Source organism: Anabrus simplex, chromosome 6 (genome assembly GCF_040414725.1).
Source record: "Anabrus simplex isolate iqAnaSimp1 chromosome 6, ASM4041472v1, whole genome shotgun sequence".
Classification (NCBI taxonomy): domain Eukaryota; kingdom Metazoa; phylum Arthropoda; class Insecta; order Orthoptera; family Tettigoniidae; genus Anabrus; species Anabrus simplex.
This window is the reverse complement of record NC_090270.1, coordinates 74,793,183-74,815,445: the sequence shown is the minus strand read 5'-3', so window position 1 is coordinate 74,815,445 and position 22,263 is coordinate 74,793,183. Positions and strand designations below refer to the sequence as shown.

The following is a 22,263-nucleotide window of genomic DNA, read 5'->3' as shown; positions in this document are numbered from 1 at the left end:
AAGACCTAAATCTCAATGATCCCGTTGAAATAAAAAATAAAAAATTTAAACAAAATCCTTAAAAATCTTAAACTAACTTCCTATAAAGTTCCCACCTTCCTCTTAAAGGTAACTCCCTCCGTTCCCGCCCCTGCTAATCTTCAACAGCCAACAGCGCGTAAGCTCAACGCTCCGCCCATTTCCTTTCCTCCATCACACCCCCCTCCCTCATTCCACACAGATACAACGCACGACATACAAATATTACTCATTCCGAGACCATACGAACAACCAGTTCATACCACAAAAATCGAGAATGTAATTAATTGAATACATATCATTTCGCCTAATTCACCCATTTTTTCCTCTAAACTTCATATCTTTTTATTCTCTTTACATTACAGATTCTTCACCATATATCCTTCAATAGTCAATCTATATTTAAAGCTACAGCCAACAACAAGTAAGAAGATTCCCATTTAAATATCAATACAAGTGTTAATAACCACTCCAGCCAGCAAAGACCTACACGGCAACGTTCAGTTGTGAACCTTTTATCACTCTTTCAACAAAATTATGGAGACCGCGGACCCATTTAGTAAATAACGAGATTAATGCATCCAACAACTTTTATCATCTACACAGCGCCATACTACAGTTTAATATCACAAGTTTTCAACAAGAAAGTTTCAATGTCATCTTAAGCAGCTACTAAAGTCCAGTTAACTTTCTCTTCAATATGTAAATCAAGTTGCTTTTAGTCGAATTTCACTCAGACTTTGATATGGCAACTTTAGTCACAGACCTTCTTGTTATTATGTGGATAAGGACTAGTTCGTCTATTTTATAAGATATTTTAAATTACTAGTGTAATATCATACCAACTTCAACCTTTTTCTTCGTAAACATTTTAAATGAAGTTTCAATTGTAAATTATTATTTAAGAACTCATAACAATTTCTCACATTGTATAATACTCATTTCCAATCTTAAATTCTCATTTTTATATTTTTTACCATGACAATCAGGATCCTGATTTTTATCTATGAGGTATGAGTGTAAAAAGGCTGATGATGCCCTTATAAAGGGCGAAACATGTCCCTTCAAATTTTATTGTAATAAGATGTAAATCCTAACTTTGGAAACTCAATTGTATTGAATAGGTTGATCCTAATAAATTTTGGTAATATCTTAAAAGTGATGACCAACACATCTCGTTTAGACCTCAGCGGAACACTAGTGACAGCCACCACCTTATTAAAAACTATTTAAAACAGTATTCTGGTTAAATCCACCTTGTCAGTACACTTTCTGTTAATGAAACTTACTTATTCATCGTACATGTTTTGAGAACAATAAACGTTTTCTACATCAGCGATCATCAAAGTCACATTACATAATTACATCAGCCCAGCCACTGAACCCCAACACGCTGAGTCCAACTCCGAATCTAAAACTGACTCTAACAGTGAGTCCCACCGTGACTCTAACGCTGACTCCACCATGGAGTCCAACACTGATAGACTGTCCGCGGCTAGCCTCCTTTTTATACCTCGGGTGATATGTACCAGAGTATTCACAACTTGGCTAGAGGCGGAACATTCTCATTGCATCTCCCAGAAGTTCCCAGATAAACCAGACGATAAGAAAAGTACACGGAAACACTGGCTGGGAGATCCCCGGTCGTCTGACTCATTAGCCACAGGAAGTACCAAAAGGGGCTACCACAGGGCTGGCGCATGACAATAGTATACTATACATTGTTGTTGTTTGAGTCATCAGTCCATAGACTGGTTTGATGCATCCCTCCATGCCACCCTATCCTGTGCTAACCTTTTCATTTCTGCGTAACTATTGCAACCTACATCTGCTCTAATCTGCTTGTCATATTCATACCTTGGTCTACCCCTACCGTTCTTACCACCTACACTTCCTTCAAAAACCAACTGAACAAGTCCTGGATGTCTTAAGATCTGTCCTACCATTCTATCTCTTCTTCTCGTCAAATTTAGCCAAATCGATCTCCTCTCACCAATTCGATTCAGTATCTCTTCATTCATGATTCGATCTATCCATCTCTCCTTCGGCATTCTTCTGTAACACCACATTTCAAAAGCTTCTATTCTCTTTCTTTCTGAGCTAGTTATCGTCCATGTTTCACTTCCATACAATGCCACGCTCCACACAAAAGTCTTCAAAAACATCTAATTCCGATATTAATGTTTGAAGTGAGCAAATTTCTTTTCTTAAGAAAGCTCTTCCTGGCTTGTGCTAGTCTGCATTTTATGTCCTCCTTACTTCTGCCATCGTTAGTTATTTTTCTACCCAAGTAACAATATTCATCTACTTCCTTTAAGACTTCACTTCCCAATCTAATATTTCCTACATCACCTGCCTTCGTTCGACTGCACTCCATTACTTTTGTTTTGGACTCATTTATTTTCATCTTGTACTCCTTACGCAAGACTTCATCCATACCATTCAGCAACTTCTCGAGATCTTCTGCAGTCTCAGATAAAATAACAATATCATCGGCAAATCTCAAGGTTTTGAATTCCTCTCCTTGGACTGTGATTCCCTTTCCAAATTTCTCTTTGATTTCCTTTACTGCCTGTTCTATGTAAACATTGAAAAGGAGAGGGGACAAACTGCAGCCTTGCCTCACTCCTTTCTGGATTGCTGCTTCTTTTTCAAAGCCCTCGATTCTTATCACTGCAGAATGATTTTTATACAGATTGTAGATAATTCTTCGTACTTGGTATCTGATCCCTATCATCTTGAGAATCGTAAATAGCTTGGTCCAATCAACATTATCGAATGCCTTTTCTAGATCTACGAATGCCATGTACGTGGGCGTGTCCTTGTTGATTTGATCCTTTTAGATCAGGCGTAAAGTCAGGATTGCTTCACGTGTTCCTACTTTACTTCTGAAGCCAAATTGATCTTCTCCCAACTCAGCTTCAACTTGTTTATCCATTCTCCTGTAAATAATAGTGTTAAAATTTTGCTGGCAGGGGATACTAAAGTAATGGTGCGGTAGTTTTCACACCTGTCAACACCGGCTTTCTTGGGAATAGGTATAACAACATTCTGCCGAAAATCAGATGGGACTTCTCCTGTCTCATACATCTTGCACACGAAATGAAATAACATTGCCATGCTGGTTTCTCCTAAGGTAGTCAGTAATTCAGAGGGAATGTCATCAATTCCAGGTGTCTTGTTCCTATTTAGGTCACTCACAGCTCTGTCAAACTCTGACCTCAAAATTGGGTCTCCCATTTCATCAGCATCAACAGCCTCTTCATGTTCCAGAACCAAATTATCTACATCTTTACCTTGATACAACTGTTGGTTATGCTCCTGCCATCTTTCTGCTTTGTCTTCTTTCCCTAGAAGTGGCTTTCCATCTGAGCTCTTAATGTTCATACACCTAGATTTCCTTTCTCCAAAGGTTTCCTTGATTTTCCTGTATGCAGCATCTACCTTTCCCAGGACCATACATCCTTCGACATCCTTGCACTTCTTCAGCCATTCTTCCTTAGCTACCTTGCACTTTCTATCCACTTGATTCTTTAATCGCCTGTATTCTTTTCTGCCCTCTTCATTTCTAGCATTCTTGTATTTTCATCGTTCATCAATCAGGTCTAGTATCTCCTGAGTTATCCACTGATTCTTAGTTGATCTTTTCTTCCTTCCTAACATTTCTTCAGCAGCCCTACTGACTTCATTTTTCATGACTCTCCACTCTTCCTCTATAGTGTTTCCTTCAGCCTTTTCATTCAGTCCTTTTGCAACATGTTCCTTGAAACAATCCCTCACACTCTTTTCTTTCAACTTGTTTAGATCCCATCTTTTTGCATTCTTTCCTTTCTTCAATTTCTTCAACTTCAGATGGCATTTCATGACCAACAAGTTGTGGTCAGAGTCCACGTCTGCTCCTGGGAAAGTTTTGCTGTCCAACACCTGGTTTCTGAATCTCTGCCTAATTATAATGAAGTCTATTTGATACCTTCCAGTGTCTTCAGGTCTTGTCCATGTATACAGCCGTCGTTTGTGGTGTTTGAACCAAGTATTGGCAAGGACTAAATTATGATCAGTACAGAATTCAACCAGCCGACTTCCTCTTTCGTTCCTTTGTCCCAATCCAAATTCTCCTACTGTACTACCTTCTCTTCCTTGGCCCAACACTGCATTCCAGTCTCCCATCACAATTAGATTCTCGTCACCTTTTACATATTGTATTAAATCTTCTATCTCCTTGTATATTCTTTCGATTTCTTGATCATCCGCTGAACTAGTAGGCATATAGACCTGCACTATTGTGGTGGGCATTGGTTTGGTGTCTATCTTGACGACAATAATTCTTTCACTATGCTGGTCGTAGTAGCTTGCCCGCTGCCCTATTTTCTTATTCATTATTAAACCAACTCCTGCATTTCCCCTGTTCGATTTTGTGTTGATAATTCGGTAGTCGCCTGACCAAAAATCTTGTTCTTCCTGCCAACGTACTTCACTTATACCAACTACATCTAACTTTAGCCTATCCATCTCCCTTTTCAGATTCTCTAACCTCCTACAACGATTCAAACTTCTAACATTCCACGCTCCGACTCGCAGAATGTCAGTATCCATCTTCCTGATGATTGCCCCCTCTCGTGTAGTCCCCACCCGGAGATCCGAATGGGGGACTAGTTTACCTCCGGAATATTTTACCCGGAAGGAAACCATCATCAGTACATCATTCATACAGAGAGAGCTGCATGTCCTCGGGAGGTATTTACGACTGTAGTTTCCCGTTGCTTTCAGCCGTGAAGCAGTATCAACTCAGCTAAGCCATGTTGAGTATTATTACAAGGCCGTATCAGTCAATCATCTAGACTGCCGCCCTTGCAACTGCTGAAAGGCTGCTACCCCCATTTCGATGAACCATTCATTAGTCTGGTCTCTCAACCCATCCAATATGGTTGCACCTGCGGCTCGGCTATCTGCATCATTGGGACACGCAAGCCTCCCCACCGCGGCAAGGTCACATGGTTCGCAGAGGAGGACTATACATTAACCAATATGAAATAATATAGCTCAAGCACACACACAAAATAAATGCACATATTTCACAACTATCAACTAGGCTTACATATACAAGAGAAACACACACAGTCCTTTATCATTCACACACTCAGTTGTACAACACACACGTCAGTTGGTAGTTTTCAGACGGTAATCTCTGAAAGATCTCTTGAATTTAGTTAACCCCTCAATAGAGTTAATATAATGTATTATTCAGGTCCACCTTTTCAACACAAACTGTTCAGAGTTTAAATTACATAAATGATCAGGGAATAGTTTCGACCTAACAATAGGTCACCATCAGCCTAAAGTAAATTAAATACATAAGTATCGAAGAAATTAATCTAAAGACACATAAGGCCTCAAAAGTGTACATACCATGTGAGAAACTGAGATAAGATTTGAGAGACGTGCTGCACTATGTTAAAAGATAGTTCTATGATAGAGATTCATAAAAAGTCCAGTGCGCCATACAATATTAAAAAAGTTGTTAAAAGATAAATCCCTAAGTTGCTGGTCAAGGAATTCAATATATGCTGGCTCCTTAAAGATGCTGTTATCCATTCGAAGAACAACTGAGCCGAAGACATGGCGATTTTCTAAGATATGCATAAATGTAATAACACATGGATGCTAGAAAGGCTCTTCTGCTTTTTTTTTTTTTTGAACTTGAAGGAAGTTGATTGTTGCGCGTGGAGGCTTAAGAATCAACAGATGCGCTACACTATGTTTAAAAATACGAGATTCATAAAAAAAGTTAAGTGCGCCGTGTAACATTAAAAAAAGTTGTAAAGGTAATTCTTTAATTGCTGGTCACGGAATTCAATATAGGCTGGCTCATAAGAGATGCTGCTTTCCATTCGAAGATCAATTGAGTTGTAATCACGCTGTCTTTTCAAGATGTTCATAAATTTAGTACACATGGATGCGAAGCATGATGCCAGAAGAAAGCTTTCCTGTTTCTAGAATCTTCAAAGACGATGGTTGTTGCACGTGGAGGCTTAATATATATAGAATTAAATAAAGGTGGTTAGAGATTCACAGTTCAATGCCGACCTTTATAGTTGACATTGAATAAATGACAGCTAAGAAAGAAAGAAGTTAGGGGGTAGAAAATACTTAAATGAAATATGTCATATGGGAAATTACTTGGTGTTGTAATAAGCTGAGCGGAGCTAGAAATGAAGTGAGAATTGGTGGTGGAGTAGGTGAGGTTCAAAAGAAGTCTTGTGAAGGAGGTGCAAAGAGAAAGGAAAGGAAGCGGAAGGAGAGGAGGGGGTGTTATTAAGGCGGGGCTGAGGGATGTGGAAATATGGAAGATTGCCTAAGTACTGTAAATAGAATGAAAAATCGGACCTTGATTATTTGATTTTGAAATTCTGAAAAGGTGAATGAGCAGGTCAGAAAGAATATTTGCTCTTTTTTTTTTGGAAATTTCATTAAGATTGTAATTTGGATTAAAATATTGGTCTAGATGTATAAAGCAGTTCTCTGCTATGTTAAGGAGGGGTCCTTTATTTATAATTTTGGGAATTTCCATATCATGCTTAATATCAGTAAATTTATGATTGTAATTGTTCAAGTCTTGCCCAACTGCTGAAAATTTATTGTATTGCAGGGCATTGACATGTTCCAAGTATCTTATTTTAAATGTCTTTCCTGTTTGTCCAACATAAGTAGCTGTTTCATATTACCCTGTATACAGCGGATTTTGGAAAGCAATCAATTTTATTAATAGAAGATGAATTGTGTACGATTGTTGCGTTATTATTGACGGTTCTGAAAGATACTTTAACATCATGTTTTTAAAAAACATTAGTGAGCTTATATGTTTTTAAAAAACATTAGTGAGCTTATAAATCTGTGGCTTGGTTCTAAAAGGCCCAATGTCATTTTTTATCGAAAATGAGATATTAACTGATACAAACACATTTTATCCTGGCTTCCAACATGTTAAAAGGGCCAATGTCTCTGTTAAGTACTAAACAAACAGTTAACGTTAAGCCCTTGCCAATAATGTTAGATTACCAATAAAGATTAGAGACCTGGCAAGTTTTGAAAAAATTAGCGCTTAATAAGGTGACATCCATAAAGAAAGTATGAAGTTATTTAAATTTAATTGTTGAAAAAATTAATTGGAAAACTATAAGCAAAACTTCAAATGCTCATAGCTCAAAAACAGGTTTTTTGACATTGGCCCTTTTAGAACCAAGCCACAGAAATATCTTCATTGAACGTGAAGGTAGAAAATAAAGTAACTTTTGGTTTTTCTTTTTTCAGAGATGTTAAAGGGCGATGTTTGTATTTTAATAATACTTTCAATGAAATAACTATTGTATCTTATTTAGCAATCATGCGGATATTGTTCAATTCTTTTTTAAGATCACTTTCGGTCATTGTGACAGTAAAGGCTCGATGAACCATACTATTATAAATTGCTCTTTTATGGATTTGGGGATGTGAAGAATCTTGACGAATAGTAGAAGCTCTTTGGGTAGGTTTTCTGAAAATGTTGTATCTTAAGGAGTTTGGTTGCCTAATGATGGTCAAGTCTAAAAAATGTATTCTTTGTTCATGCTCAGATTCGAGTGTAAATTTTATGTGTGGGTCAATATTGTTAAGGTAGACAAGAGTGGAAGCAGCGTCTGTTGTGCTCTCATCTAAGAACATATCTAGCCCAAAAAAAGAATATTATTGAAGTTATTATTATTATCAATTTTAGTATATTCCAAAAAATCTAAATAAATTTCGGCTATGATACCCGAAGCCGGCAATCCCATGGCCAATCCCTCCTGCTGATACATAATACTGTCGAAAGTGAAATATTTATTATTTAAAACTAATTTCAGGATAGACGATCTTGTATTTCCAAAGCACTTAGGAGGCTGTATTTACTTAAATTGTGTTCTATGATAGGGTATAATTTAGAGGTTTGAATACTAGGATACATACTTACAGTGTCGAAAGAGTGAAGGGAATGAATAGTTTGGATATGAAACATTATGATTTTCGATCAATTCTGTAGTATTTTTAACAGATTTTTTGGATAGAAAATGATAATATTTTCTTAGAAACTCTTGAACGAATTGAGACGTTTTATATGGAGGGCTTGGTCTATAATTGATGATCGGGCGGTTGGGGACGCCGGGTTTGTGTATCTTAGGAAGGGCTTTAGCGGTCGGAAGGCTTGGATTCATGCTAATAAATTTTGTTTTTTGTTGTTCAGTTGGGATAACAGAGGCCTAGACGCGGGAAGGAAGGGGCCGTCGCTTCAATTAAAGTACAGCCCCAGCATTTGCCTGCTATGAAGATCGGAAATTACGGAAAACCATCTTCAGTGCTGCCGACAGTGGGGTTTGAACCCATTATCTCCCGAATACTGGATACTGGCCACACTGAAGTGACTGGAGCTACAGAGCTCGGTATTATTTCTTTTCGTTCTTAGTTCGTTTACCCTCCAGGGTTGGTTTTTCCCTTGGACTCAGTGAGGGATCCCACCTCTACCGTCTTAAGGGCAGTGTCCTCGAGCTTCAGAATTTAGGTCGGGTGATACAACTAGGAATGATGACCAGTACCTTGCCCAGGCAGCCTCACATGCTATGCTGAACAGGGGCCTTGTTGGGGGATGGGAATATTGGAAGGGATTGACAAGGAAGAGGGAAGGAAGTGGCCGTGGCCTTTAGTTAGCTACTATCCCGGCATTTGCCTGAAGGAGAAGTGGGAAACCACGGAAACGCACTTCGAGGATGGTTGAGGTGGGAATCGAACCCACCTCTACTCATTTGTCCTCCAGAGGCTGAGTAGATCCCGTTCCAGCCTTCGTACCCTTCTTCAAATTTCGTGGCAGAGCCAGGAATCGAACCCGGGCCTCCAGGGGTGGCAGCTAATCACACTAACCACTACACCACAGAGGCACTAGTTGCCAATCAATGAATAAATTGATGGTTTCATCACTTAATGCTTATGTACGTAAAATCGGTATAAACTGTATACCTCAACAGTAGAGTAACTTTGTAGACCCTGTCCAGGCGGACATTCCGAGCCGTTCACTATTCTAATGCGAGCAGCCGTTCACTGTGCTATTCATGAAAAACAAGAAGGAGGCTATTAAGGATATTTTGCCTGCATATGTCGACGTTTTAGGTGGAGGTGTCTCCCCCTCATTTGGAATGGTGTCATTCGACGAAGGACAAACATCATGAATTTTTAAGTGTCTTATCATCGTCGATGTATTTTTGCAATAGTTTTTAAATATTTTATCACATTGTGTGCATTTTACTCCTTTTGTCTGGAAGCCCTTCAAAGTAGTCCCAAGTCCATGACCTTTTTCTACCGGTCATTGTCTGCTCTGTCTCTAGTAATAACGAGTTTGTCTATTGTATTAATGTATTCATAATTATTAATGATAAAATAATAACTCCTAGTATACAAAAAACATTTTAACTATCGCTACTTGAAAGTAATGATTAACAATATTAAGCCTGCAAAACACGACAAAGTTATACAGAAACACATTTCTGAAGAGCGTACAAATGTAAAATGCAAAGTTAAATATTAACGAAATAAATAGCTTACCATAAAATTGCTTTTACCAATCTGTTGTTCCTACTACCAGAAAGACTATTAAACAAATGCTCTTTCCGTTCACATTGAACGTTGTGTTCACCACCCCACACACATAAATATACTGAGTGTACCTAGTAGTAGTCTAATACTATGACTGATCCGTTCGCGCTCCGCATAGCCTATGTGTGGGGTCGCCTGACAGTTCGAACAGGTTCGATGCCGTATCGAGCCCACGTGGCGTATTGGGCCGGCTCGAGCCTGCTCGAACTTGCGTATCATTCGCCCATCACTACCCTGACTTGCCACCTTTTTCAGTGGAAGAAGTTACTGAAATCAGCCAGCCACTCTAGAACAATAAGGCACCTGTAGAGGACTCCATTGTTGCCAAACTTTTGAAGTAGGCTGGTGACAAGGGAGTGAACAGACTCACTGAAATCATTCAGAACATCGGGGAAAAGGAAAAGTTATCACCTGACTGGACCTCAGCTTTGATCCACCCCCTTAACCTCTCAGTGTGGGGGGACTTCCACTACCTGGCTACCCTGTGCTGCAGGAGGAGTATAGCACCAAGCATGCTTTGAATGCAGGCTTTTAGTCAATCAAGCATAATTGACAAAAGGTTCAGTGAATTTTACCAAAATTTTCAGTTTGTTATTAATGCATAAACACAGAATAAGTTACCAGGATTACCTAAGGTCAGTGCAGTCTAAAAATCTTGTAATGCTTTCAAATTGAACAAGGAATATGGCTGAACCAAATATAGGAGTAGCTATTACCCAGTTTTTTGAGAAAAAAGATCTCAATATAGGTTTCTGTACTTTGCTTATTAACATATAAATTACAAAAACCACATACATTTCCTACACAGTACCTGGTACCCATTAATTTACCCTCTATCGGAACAGAAATAACAAACTGTGTGATTGCATGTGATGTTGGGCATAAATATCTGCCTGTTCTACTACCATCTTTACAAACTTGACAATAAAAAATAACTGAAAAATTTTCATAGGATATAAGCAGTTCTTTGCAGTATTCTGAGGCCCATAATCTGGCGTGATTTTCCCTCTGTAATTATCCAATGTCTTCCCAAACAAACCCACCATTGATAACATTGTGAACGATATTTTCCCGCATATCATAAGCAACACCACTGTCATGATCACTACTTTTACCCTCAGATTCTATATCCTAATCCTCGTTTAACAAAACAAAACTTTCTTTACCATCACTTGCTTAAACACGGTTAATTTTCGCATCCACGATCATGAAAAATGTTTAGCTGCTATAGTGTCAACAACAAAACTTGCCGCTTTTTCAGACGTGATAAATCATATGTAATTGATAAAAACTCGATAGATATACACATCAAATGAAAGATGGATACTTTGTCATATGTCGTTCCATTTATAATAGTTCCAGAACTGTTCACTAGATAGAAGCACAAAGCAGAAGATGCTACGCAGGTGTACTTGCATGTCACTCCGCAACAGAGGGTGTTAGGAAGTCGGCATGCAGTGTACGGCACTCCACGTTGAGCGGTTAACAGGGAAGATTTTAAAGACATGAACAACTACTGAGAGATCTCTCTCTTGCCAATAATGTACAAGGTCCTGTCTAAGGCTTACTAACAAGGGTAGAGCTGGGGAATACCAGGGAGGCTTCAGAAAATTTGTCCTATGCTGAGCAAACCGCAGTACAGTACTAACCTACTCCAAGATTAGAAGCTGCAAGTTGGTAATCACCTTTTTTTGATTTTGGGAAGGCCTACAACTCTATGAAAAGACAAACCCTTCGTAAAATACTCGAGGAACTAGGACTAGCCAGCAAAATCTGAAGGCTATTTCACCAGCCCTGACTGATACATGTTCCAAGATGAAAGTTAGACGTGAAATCTCAGAAACCTTTGAGATCAAAACAGGGCAAACAAGGTGACAAGCTTTCCCCACTCTTCAACTGCATCCTTGAAAAAGTGAGAGAGAATGGTACAAGAAACTGGGTCAATTTGGTTGGCCAGAGTGAGGTACACCTTGTTCACAAGAGGGAAGGGCTGACAGTAGATTTTCTGGATATTAATTTTAACTTTTTAGGATAATCTTAACTCTACTCGTTTATATTTCTGTGCCATTTCAGCAGTTTAAGTCAAACAGGGGACAGCGTAGTCGAAAGATAACATTCAGTCAGTAACCTGATACAGAAACAGAGGTTGTACTATGAACAATCTCTCTCACTGCGTTAATCATAAATAGATGACTAAATTCTGAGACATTACTGTCCTTGCCACATCACTGGGTGAGGGAAGGGAGTGACGTTTAAAAGAGAGACAGATAGCCAAAGTTTTCATAGATCTATTAAGTGTTCTATGCAGAGTCTGTTCAAGGCAGAGAGAGTGAGTTTGATTTTTGTGTGTGTGTGTTTGCATTGTATGTTTATTGTAATCTTTGTATGTTCATAGAATATTTATTCCTTCTGTTTCAATTTACAGAACAAAGTCGTCGAGATGATTTGGAGTCTTTGGGATATGTATTAATGTATTTCAACCGAGGTTCGCTGCCTTGGCAAGGACTGAAAGCTGCAACTAAAAGGCAGAAATATGAACGAATTAGTGAAAAAAAGATGTCAACTCCTATTGAGGAGCTATGCAAAGGTTACCCAGGTTTGTTTACTCTCTTAACTTTGTAGAATTGCACATTAAGTAAATGGTAAGGAAGTTATAAGTTGAATTTAGTAGATACAATAAAGTTCTGAATATCAAGAGATTTTGAATTCAAGGATCTTCCAGATTAAAACTCTTCATATTTTGTTAATTCATTGAGATTTAATGTTAATTTTGGACTGATCATATAAATACAATACTGTGAATTTTGACTGTACTCGATGAACAGGCAAGAAATTGATAGGTTTGAGACGGGTACGGCAACCACCAAAAGAAGTGAGAGAATGTATTGTTTATATATCATCATCATCATCATCATCATCATCAAAGAACCCCTTTAAGAATACTACACTTAAACACCCACGGTATCCCCTGCCTGTCGTAAGAGGCAACTAAAAAAGGTGTGGAGTGTGGGTTAGCGACCACGGGGCCCTCAGTTGAGTCCTGGCATTGCTTCTACTTACTTGTTCCAGGCTTCTCACTTTAATCTATCCTGTCCGTCTTCCCTTGGTCAACTCTTGTTCTTTTCCGACTCCGACGCTATTAGGTTTGCGAGGGTTAGGCAGTCTTTCATTTTCACGCCTTTCGAGGCCCTTGTCTTCCTTTGGCCAATGTCTTCATTTTTCGAAGTGTCGGATCCCTTCAATTTTTCCCCTCTGATTAGTGTTATATAGAGGATGGTTGCCTAGTTGTACTTCCTCTTAAAACAGTAATCACCACCACCACCACCACCAGTGCTGTTCCATTGACATCCTTAGGGTGAAGATCAGGTATGTTGTTGTTCTGTTGGTTTGGAATCCATGCTTGTTCTTCGTCCAGGACTGGTTCTATCACTGTTTGCAGTCTGGTTTCAGTAATTTTTTCCATTATTTTCAGAGCATGGGAGAGAAATGTGATACCCCTTCTGCATCCTTTTTTATATAAAGCAAAAATAATAACTTTTGTCCAGTCGCCTGGAACCGGATTTTCACACAATCTTGCGCTCAAAGAGCCATATAAATATTACGGCAGCCTGCAGATCAGCAATATTTCACCAGCCTGGAGTAGGCCACTTGTTCGAATATTTCCTTTGGTAGTAAATTGTTGCTCTATATCTGGATTTAAATCATCTGACCATTCTATCCTTGTCCTCACTGCTTATTAAATAGCCCTTTTTAGGGCCACATAAGCATCCAGTCACAGAGTAAGCATGTGCGAGACAACTTGGTCATTTTCTTTATTATTATGTGTAGTTGTCTTACTTTTCAAGTAGAATGGAAGAGAAGGCCTGCTGGCTTTAACTACCAAAATAAATAAATAAAACAACCCTATGACATGAGAGGAAACAGAAACATAAAAATGAAAAACACTTCTGGTAATTGAACCTGTACCTACCCACATGTTAACAGCTCACATGGTGCATGCCCATTGCATCAAAATGATTTGTTGGTCATTATGTATGGCATGTTCTGTCACAGCAGACTTCTCTGGCTGGCAAAGACGTAAGTGCCTGTGATGCTCCTTAACCCTTGTTGCTACCTTTCTTTATGTTTGGCCAACATAAACTGATCCACAGCAGCAAGAAATCATATACAGTGGAACCTCGATTATCCGTTCCCAGAAAGTACGTTTTCCCGGAATATGCGTTCAAATTACGTGGTCCCGGGAGCATCGTAATTAAATCACGTTGTAAAAGTCCCGCATTATCCGTTCCTCGAAGAAACGATTTCCCGGATCAACCGTCCAGAAATTCCAGTCCCATCAACGCTAAATCCTCGATCAATCGTTTTTTAATAAACTGTATCTCACGAAAGGACGGCTATGGCATATTTATGGATCTTGGCGTTCGGGGATCGGCGGTGAACTTGCATAAGGGACCATCTTAGCATCGCATTCGGGTGGTTTTGTTTAGAGAATCTCGGAAAATCATAGGGCAGAGAGTGGCCACAGCAATTGCTAGAAGACACGGCGTATTTCTACAGCTCTGCGTGAAGACGGAACGAGTTTCGTCAAATGTTCGCACTTATAAAACGTCCATATTATGTCTAGGGTTAGATGTTTTCTTATTTACATTTTTTCGATCGTACTGCCGAAGGGGTTTTCGGCACTTTGCTCAGGGCACTGCAGACCTAAGTGGGCTTTCAGGCAGGAATCGAAACTGCTCCTTAACACAAATTCAGTATTTTTTATATTATCGTACATGATTATGTTAGCGAGACGAAAAGAGATGTCGCACGTTACATTAAAAAAAAGAAAGCCATGGGAGGTGTTGGGATTGCCTATTACTGTTACTAATGTAAGACTGGGAATTTTACGTTTTCGTGTTAAAATACCAAAAACCGCGGTCGTTTTACTTGCGCACGTTACATTTTAAATGATTGGTATCATTTCAAACTCGTACTGACATGTGCAGCGAGCGCACTTTCCAGATGACCTCAAGGTCACGAATAACCGTAATTTCTGAAGTTTTGATATTTCTTTTATCTTTCTAATTTGATTGGATTTGTGACGCGCAGAATTGAATATAATGTATTCGCGAACTTTTAAGAATCGATACTTACATTCGAAACCATGTTTTCGAGTTCAACATAACCTTTAAAAGTCGATGTAGGCCTAATTTGCGCGGTACGAGATTTCCAGAAACTGACTACGAACAGTATACCGGAGACCAAATTACAATGAAAGATTAAGAAATGAACGGATTTCGCCATCATTTTGGGTGCTTTTGTATCTAATATGCTTTATTTTATTAGATGAGAGAATTAAAAGCTACTTGTGGTCGATTGTCGTTTGGCTTGGCGTTGTTAGATTTTTCGAAGAGTTTGGCTAGCGTAATCAAAGTTGCTGAACTGAAAGAAGTTTTCACGGGAATATGACGAAGATTCCCCTGTAAAATTGAATATAAAGTATCGAGATTTTGAACTCGCGTACCGGTAATTAATGCGGTTCGCGGTCTAACATGCCCGGCTCTCATCCAGAGGGCCCGGGTTCGATTGCGACCAGGTCAGGCAATTTTACCTGGATATAAGTCTGGTTCCAGGTCCACTTAGCCTACGTGATTACCTTCAATTGTGGAGCTACCGTATCTAATGGTGAGATGGCGACCCCGATCTACAGAGCCAGGAATATCGGCCGAGAGGATTCGTCGCACTGACGATGCGCCCCTCGTAATCTGCAGGCCTTCGGGCTGAGCAGCGGTCGCTTGGCAGGCAAAGTCTCACTGGGGCTGTAGTTTGGTTTGGTTTGGGAGTTTTTGTAAGATTATAATTATACATATTTCATTTCTGTGATGTTTAGCCAAATTGATAGTTTTCATTCATTCCCGGGTTTTCCGTTTTCCCGTGTTGTAGGTTTTATTTTCACGGTCCCTCGAAAAACGGAGAATCGAGGTTTCACTGTATATTCCAGCAGAGTTTAAACCAATCGAATCTTTAACAGATCGCAAGCAATTGCCTATGATGATATTAGGCTTAAAGATGGTCTTGATATTGTGCCTTCTGAGAATATTGCCAATCCTATCCATGACAGATTGTACGTATGGCAAGAAGGCCAGACTTTAAGGAGGAAAATCACATGGCAATCTGTCTTTGGCTTAGGATGTAGCACTTTGTCAATCTGCTTTCTTTAGTGGCCATTGCTCAGAAATGTTTTGATTTGAAGTCAAGTTTGCCATTTAACCTATCCTCACAAAACTCTCTTGCTTGGTTGATGTGTTGAGCGCAGCATGCTTTTGGCAAGGATGGTGATGAGAGGACCCATGAAGATATCTATTAGTATGGGTGGGTGTACGGTGAATCTAATGACCTAAAGTTCCATCCAATTTCTTGGACACCGAAACCTCCAAGAACAGCAAACATCCTCCACATCCAGTGTCCATTGTAAATTTAATATTTGGATGTATTGTTTATTATTAGCAAATACATCGCAGATGGGAAATATCCCGGTGGCAATGGTCACTTACAGTAGTGTAATAATAAATTAAAGTTAACATAATTACCCAACAGCTGTTCAAGAGATCCAAAAATATTGATAATTTGTGTTCACTATGGGGTGGATAACAAAGGTGTCATCGACATATCTCAACCATATGGATGTCTGGAGTGTGCAAGATTGAAGACAACACTCTTAAAAATCTTGCACATAGAAATTAGCAATGACAGGTGCCAATGGCGATCCTATGGCAACATCATCCATTTGTTCATCTATTGTACCATGAAAACTGAAATACATGGTAGTGAGGACAAGATGAAACAGATTAACAATGTTACCAGGAAAAATTTTATCTAACAGAGCCAAGTTGACTGTTATTGGAACCCTAGTGAACAGACACATCAAAACTGACTAGAATTTCAGCAGGGGAGAAATGCAATTGGGATAAAATGCCATTAAACTGTGATGAATTCTTAATGGATGCCCCATTACCTAGTGCGGCTGAAGAGGTTCTCCAAGTTATTTTTGGCCAGGTTGTATGTAGGGGAACCTATACTGTTCACAGTAGGTCGAAGGGGAACTCCGTCTTTATAGATCTTACGAAGACGTAAGCCTGCAGTCGCAAACCACGAGAAACATTACTCAGAATCAAGCTAGCTTTAAGAAGAGATGCTGTTTTCCTATCAATGGCATTGGTAGGAGCATTCATTAGCACCATAGGTTGAATCACCGTGAAGTTTCTCAGTCGTGCTATGTAGTCAGTGGTGTTCATAACAGCAGTAGCATTGCCTTTATCAGATTTCAACACCATCAAGTCCTTGTTCATTTTTAGTTGTTTTAGAGCATGTCACTCTTTAGAGGTAAGGTTAGGATGAGGTGGTTTTAAATGCCTGATAATAGTGGCAAGGCGAATCCCTCAGCGATATGATCCAGTATAGGTTTTAAAGAAGCCTCAACACCATAGATGATCTCATTTGGAAGCTTAAGAGGTGCAAACATGAATTTCTTTTTACAATTCTTTGCACAACAATTTTCTTAAATCTCACTATTTAACTTTTTTTTTTATTGAGTATCTGTAGAATTAAGAGATAAGAATTTCATATTGTTCCATATTGAAGTGAGTTCAATATTAAGTTAAAAGAAGGTATATAATGGTTCCACCTTTCAATACTATTAAAATAAGAAATGTAAGTTTACATTCCTATTTAATTAAAATTTGTACCGGTTTCCACCAGTATTCATGGTCATCATCAACCAATTACAAATAAGTTTAAAACAATGCATAGAAAAATAAAATGTGAAGTTTAAATAATTCTGTTTGGTTTCTGCTAATGAAGCACTAAAATCTTTAAGGAGCACTGTGCGTTGAAATATAGCCAAAAAAAAAAAGAACAACACAAATATGATTCACAGGTAAAAATGAAGTTTAGATGATGCTGTCAGATGTTTATGGAGCACTATAATACATAAGGGAGCACTCTGCATTGAGATTTCAAAGTTATGTAGAAGTTGAAAGTCAAATACGTATTTTTAGTTGTAGTTTATGAGGCACTGTATAATTTTAGGTATTAGTAATGAATGTCTATGAAGAAGTCGTGGATTAAATACGTTACTAAGACATGTATGTTAGAGAGCACTGTGTGTGAAGAAGAATCAAATACGCACTTAAATGTACTACGGAGTAAGTACTTGAAGAGTTCAGTTACAGTTTATGAGGCACTAGAATTTTAGAGATTAGCACTGCATATCAATAGATCTGAATATAATGAAGAAGTCGTAGATCAAATAAGTCAAATACGTATTTAAAAGTACAGAGTAAGTTCTTGAAGAGTTCAGTTAAAGTTTATGAAGCAACCAACTCTAACAGCAACCTCTATCCGACAAGATTCTATACACCCACAAGCAATTAAACGAGCTTCCTATAACAGCCTAATTTTTCGTGCTTTTAGCACTCCAATGTCTAAGAAAAGATTAAATGATGAATTAAACACCATCTGTACTATTGCAAAATTAAATGACTTTAACAACTCTTTCATGAACCGTCATCATCATCATCATTTCCCTTTATCCAGCTGTAGCCGGGTAGGGGCAAATATGGTTCCTCTCCACTTTCTTCGGTCTTTCCACCACTCCTCCTCCAACACTGTGTCCCAGTCCAGGTTCCTTTCTATAATGCTGCGTTGGATGGTATCCTTCCATCTCAATCGTGGTCGTCCACGGCCTCTCCTTCCTTGGATTTGCATTTCCATCACCTTTTTTGGCATTCTTTCGTCGCTCATTCGCTTTATGTGCCCAAACCATCTTAGTCGGCTCTTCTCTATTCTATCATTCATTTTTTCCACTCCAATTTCTTCCCGGATTTTCTCATTCCTTATTTTGTCTCTTCTACTCTTCTGTATCATACTCCTCAAGAATTTCATTTCGGCTGCCTGTATTCGACTCTCATCCTTCTTTGTCATTGTCCAAGTTTCTGCTCCGTAAGTTGTTATGGGTACGTAATACATCTTGTACATAGTATCCTTTGCTTCCATTGGCACATCTTTGTCCCATAACATATTTCTTACACTATGATAGAAACAACTTCCAGCTTGAATCCTTTTACTAATCTCAGCATCCAGTCGAGCATTCTCCATTAATTCACTCCCCAGGTATTTAAACGTTTCCACTACTTCCAGGGGCTTGTGTGCAATTCTAATCTGACCTTTCCCTTCTTTCTCCCCTCTAGTCATAACAAGAGTTTTACTCTTTTCTACACTTATTTTCAATCCACATTCTTCAATCTTCCCATTCACCACATTCAACTGTTCTTGAACCTTCCTGTCGTCTTCTCCCCAAATCACAATATCATCTGCAAATAACATCATGTTCATTTCTCTTCCTCCATATGCTGCTTTTGCTGTTCTCATGATGTCATCCATTAGCATTGTAAACAGGATTGGTGATAGAACACTTCCCTGTCTCAGCCCACTAGTTATTTTGAACCAACTTGTCCTGCCAACTTGTGTTTGCACGCAACTACACCATTCCTTATACAATGCCATGATCATTTTTATTAATCCCTGTCCAATTCCTTTTTGCACCAGACTGTCCTAAACTTTCGTCGTAGGGACACTGTCATATGCCTTTTCAATATCAATGAATGTCATCACCATATCATTCCCGTACTCCCAATGCTTTTCTATTAGTTGTCTCATAATGAAAATGGGTTCTATTGTTGACCTTCCACTTCTGAAACCAAACTGATTTTCCTGTATCTGCTTTTCAACCCTCAACCTTATTCTACTTTCCAGTATCCTTTCCATTATCTTAGCAACATGGGATATTAGAGTAATTCCCCTGTAGTTCTTCAAAACTTTCTTATCACCTTTCTTGAAAATTGGGATGATTATTCCTTTTTGCCAATCCTCAGGGACCTCCTTATTCTCCCAGACATTCCTGAGAACCCGATATGTCCACTGCAGGCCTACAGCTCCAGCTGCCTGTATCATCTCCACTGAAATTTCATCTATTCCAGCAGTTTTTCCATTCTTCATCTTTCTTACTGCCATTTCAATTTCATTCATTGTAATTTCTTTATCCATTTCTTCGTCAACTAATTGCCTTTCCTGGTCGTCCATTGAATGACTGTCATCCGTTCTTATGTTCAGCAGCTTCTGAAAATACTCTCTCTATCTATTTCTTATTTCTTCTGGCTTTGTTAAAATTATGCCACCTTCATCCTTCACAAATCTGGTGTTTACTTGATCTCTCTTTTTGTTTCTTAAGATACCATACAGTAATTTCTTGCTGCCCTGTGTATCATCTCTCAATGTCTGTGTGAATAAGGCCCAGCTTTTCCTCTTTTCTTCCTCCACTACTTTCTTGGCCAAATTATTTGCCTCCACATATTTTCTTCTACTTTCTTCAGTCTTAGATGTTTTCCATGCTTTCCATGCCATTTTCTTTTCCTTCACTTTAATCTTTACCCTATCATTCCACCAGTGTGTTTCTTTGTCTTCCACATTTCCTGATGTTCTACCACACACCTTTTCTGCACATCCAACCAGTGCTTCCTTAAATCTTTTCATTCCTCTTCAACATTCCCCACCTCTGTCCTGGGTACCAAGGGTATTATTTCCCTTTGAAATTCTTCTTGTATGCTTTTCTCCTTCAACTTCCATACTTTAATTCTTTTCTCTCTTCTTAATTGGGGTTTTTCAATCTTTCCAACTTTCAATTTTCCTATCACAACTCTATGATCTCCACCAAAGGCTTCTTCAGGCATGGCTGTTATATCTACGAGGTTCTTCCGGTGTTCTTTCTCTATGATTATATAATCAATCATGGTCTTTGTTCGTCTGTCTCCCCAGCCATACCTTGTAATCTTCTGACTGTTCTTCTTCCTAAACCAGGTGTTTCCAACAATCATTTGATTCCTCATGCAAAAATCCACCAACAACTCGCCTTCTGGATTTACATTTCCATATCCAAAGGGCCCTACAACATCTTCCTTTCCTTGTCTTTCCATTCCAACTTGTGCATTTAGATCTCCCATCAATAGTACTTCCTTATCTTATCTGTCTCTCCACTTCCTCTAAGAAGTCCTCTAGATGTTCATCTATGCAACCAGTTTGTGGGGCATACAACTGAAATAGATCTTTCACGCCATTTTCAAACTGGAGTCTCATCATCATCATCCTATCACTGACGTACTTTGTATATTCCAGATATTCTTGGATTTCTCTTCTAAGTATGATGGCCACTCAATTTTTTGCTTCAGGTCCTCCGCTGTAATACAGCCTGTATCCTTCTCTCAGAGGGGTTTCCCCTGTACCCCTCTTCTTGGTCTCGCACAGTCCAAGTATGGCTATATCTTTTTCTATCATGAAGTCAACCAGTTCTTCTGTCTTTCCCGTCAGTGTCAGTACATTAACTGTTGCAATTTTGATGTAGTTTGGTGCTGGTTGCCCATTTTTCACAGTTCCCCCAGCACCTGAAGAGCTGCACGTCGCTTTTAGCAGGGGACGCCCTAACCTTTTCCGAGGCACCATATCTGCTTTGTCCATATAGGCTATTGTTACGATGGGCTCGCCACACCCAAAGGCATTTTATACCTACTGCCAGGTTCAAAATTAGGCCGCCCCTAACATGAAGACAGACGCCTTTCGTAGCCGCTCCTCTGGAGTACAGACGCTACGGGTATGCCCCTTCCGCCATCTCCGCCGTACCGAAGTCCACCTTCTCCGCCGTAGATGCCGTTGAGGTCTTCACTCGTAACCCTGAGCTGGGACCCATACCAGATGTTACACACCGGGTCAGTGTGCTCTGGGAGTCGCACAGGCAGGGGCGCCACTCCCTGGGTAGGGCTGCCTCCGAAGAGGGTCCCTACCTGCTACCTGCTCATGAACCGTATTATTAATAAATTCAAACACTGCCCCGAAACCACATTAACAACAGATAAAACCAAACCCACTGCATTTTCCACCTTTACTTTCTCTCAGAACGCTTATAAAATAACTAATGTTCTGATAAAACATAACCTGAAAATATCTTTCAGAACCAATAACAGAAATCTTGATTTATTACATAACTCTAACTCAATAAATCTAATGTTTTTTTTTCTAAATATGGAGTATACAGATTCCAATGCTGTAGCTCTTCGTATATTGGACAGACAGGGCGTAACTTTAATATCATATACTCTGAATACATCAATGCCATAAAATACAACAGATTCTCTGCAATAGGACAACACTTACAAGATTCTAATCATAATTTCACCAGTATTGATAAAGACTTAAAAATACTTAAAGTTATTAACAAAGGCCCCCTTCTAAACACTACTGAAAATTGTTTTATCGTTCTTGACCAATACTTCAATCCCAATTTAGATTTAAATGACATTTCTGAAAAACCTAATATTTTATTTGACTTCCTTATCCTCTTCATCAAAAATGCTAATATTTACAAACCCAAAATCAATATTCCAGACCTTATATTGTTCCTGCCAGCAATTTCCACTTCCTATAACCCACCCTCCTAATCCACCTTAAGCTACTTCATATCCTCATTTGCTTCCCTCTTCTTTCCTTTATTTTTCTATCTCA

The 22,263-nt window shown here is 39.0% G+C and overlaps 1 protein-coding gene across 3 annotated transcripts in view; it reads left to right on the top strand.

Moving 5' to 3' along the window:
- Positions 1–22,263, top strand: part of LOC136876141 (casein kinase I) — a 120,468-nt gene that overhangs the window by 20,369 nt on the left and 77,836 nt on the right. For all 3 annotated transcript variants that reach the window (XM_067149847.2, XM_067149848.2, XM_067149846.2), the window contains one exon: positions 12,098–12,268. In XM_067149847.2, the coding sequence (XP_067005948.1) occupies positions 12,098–12,268 (171 nt within the window). The remainder of the gene's footprint in view (positions 1–12,097; positions 12,269–22,263) is intronic.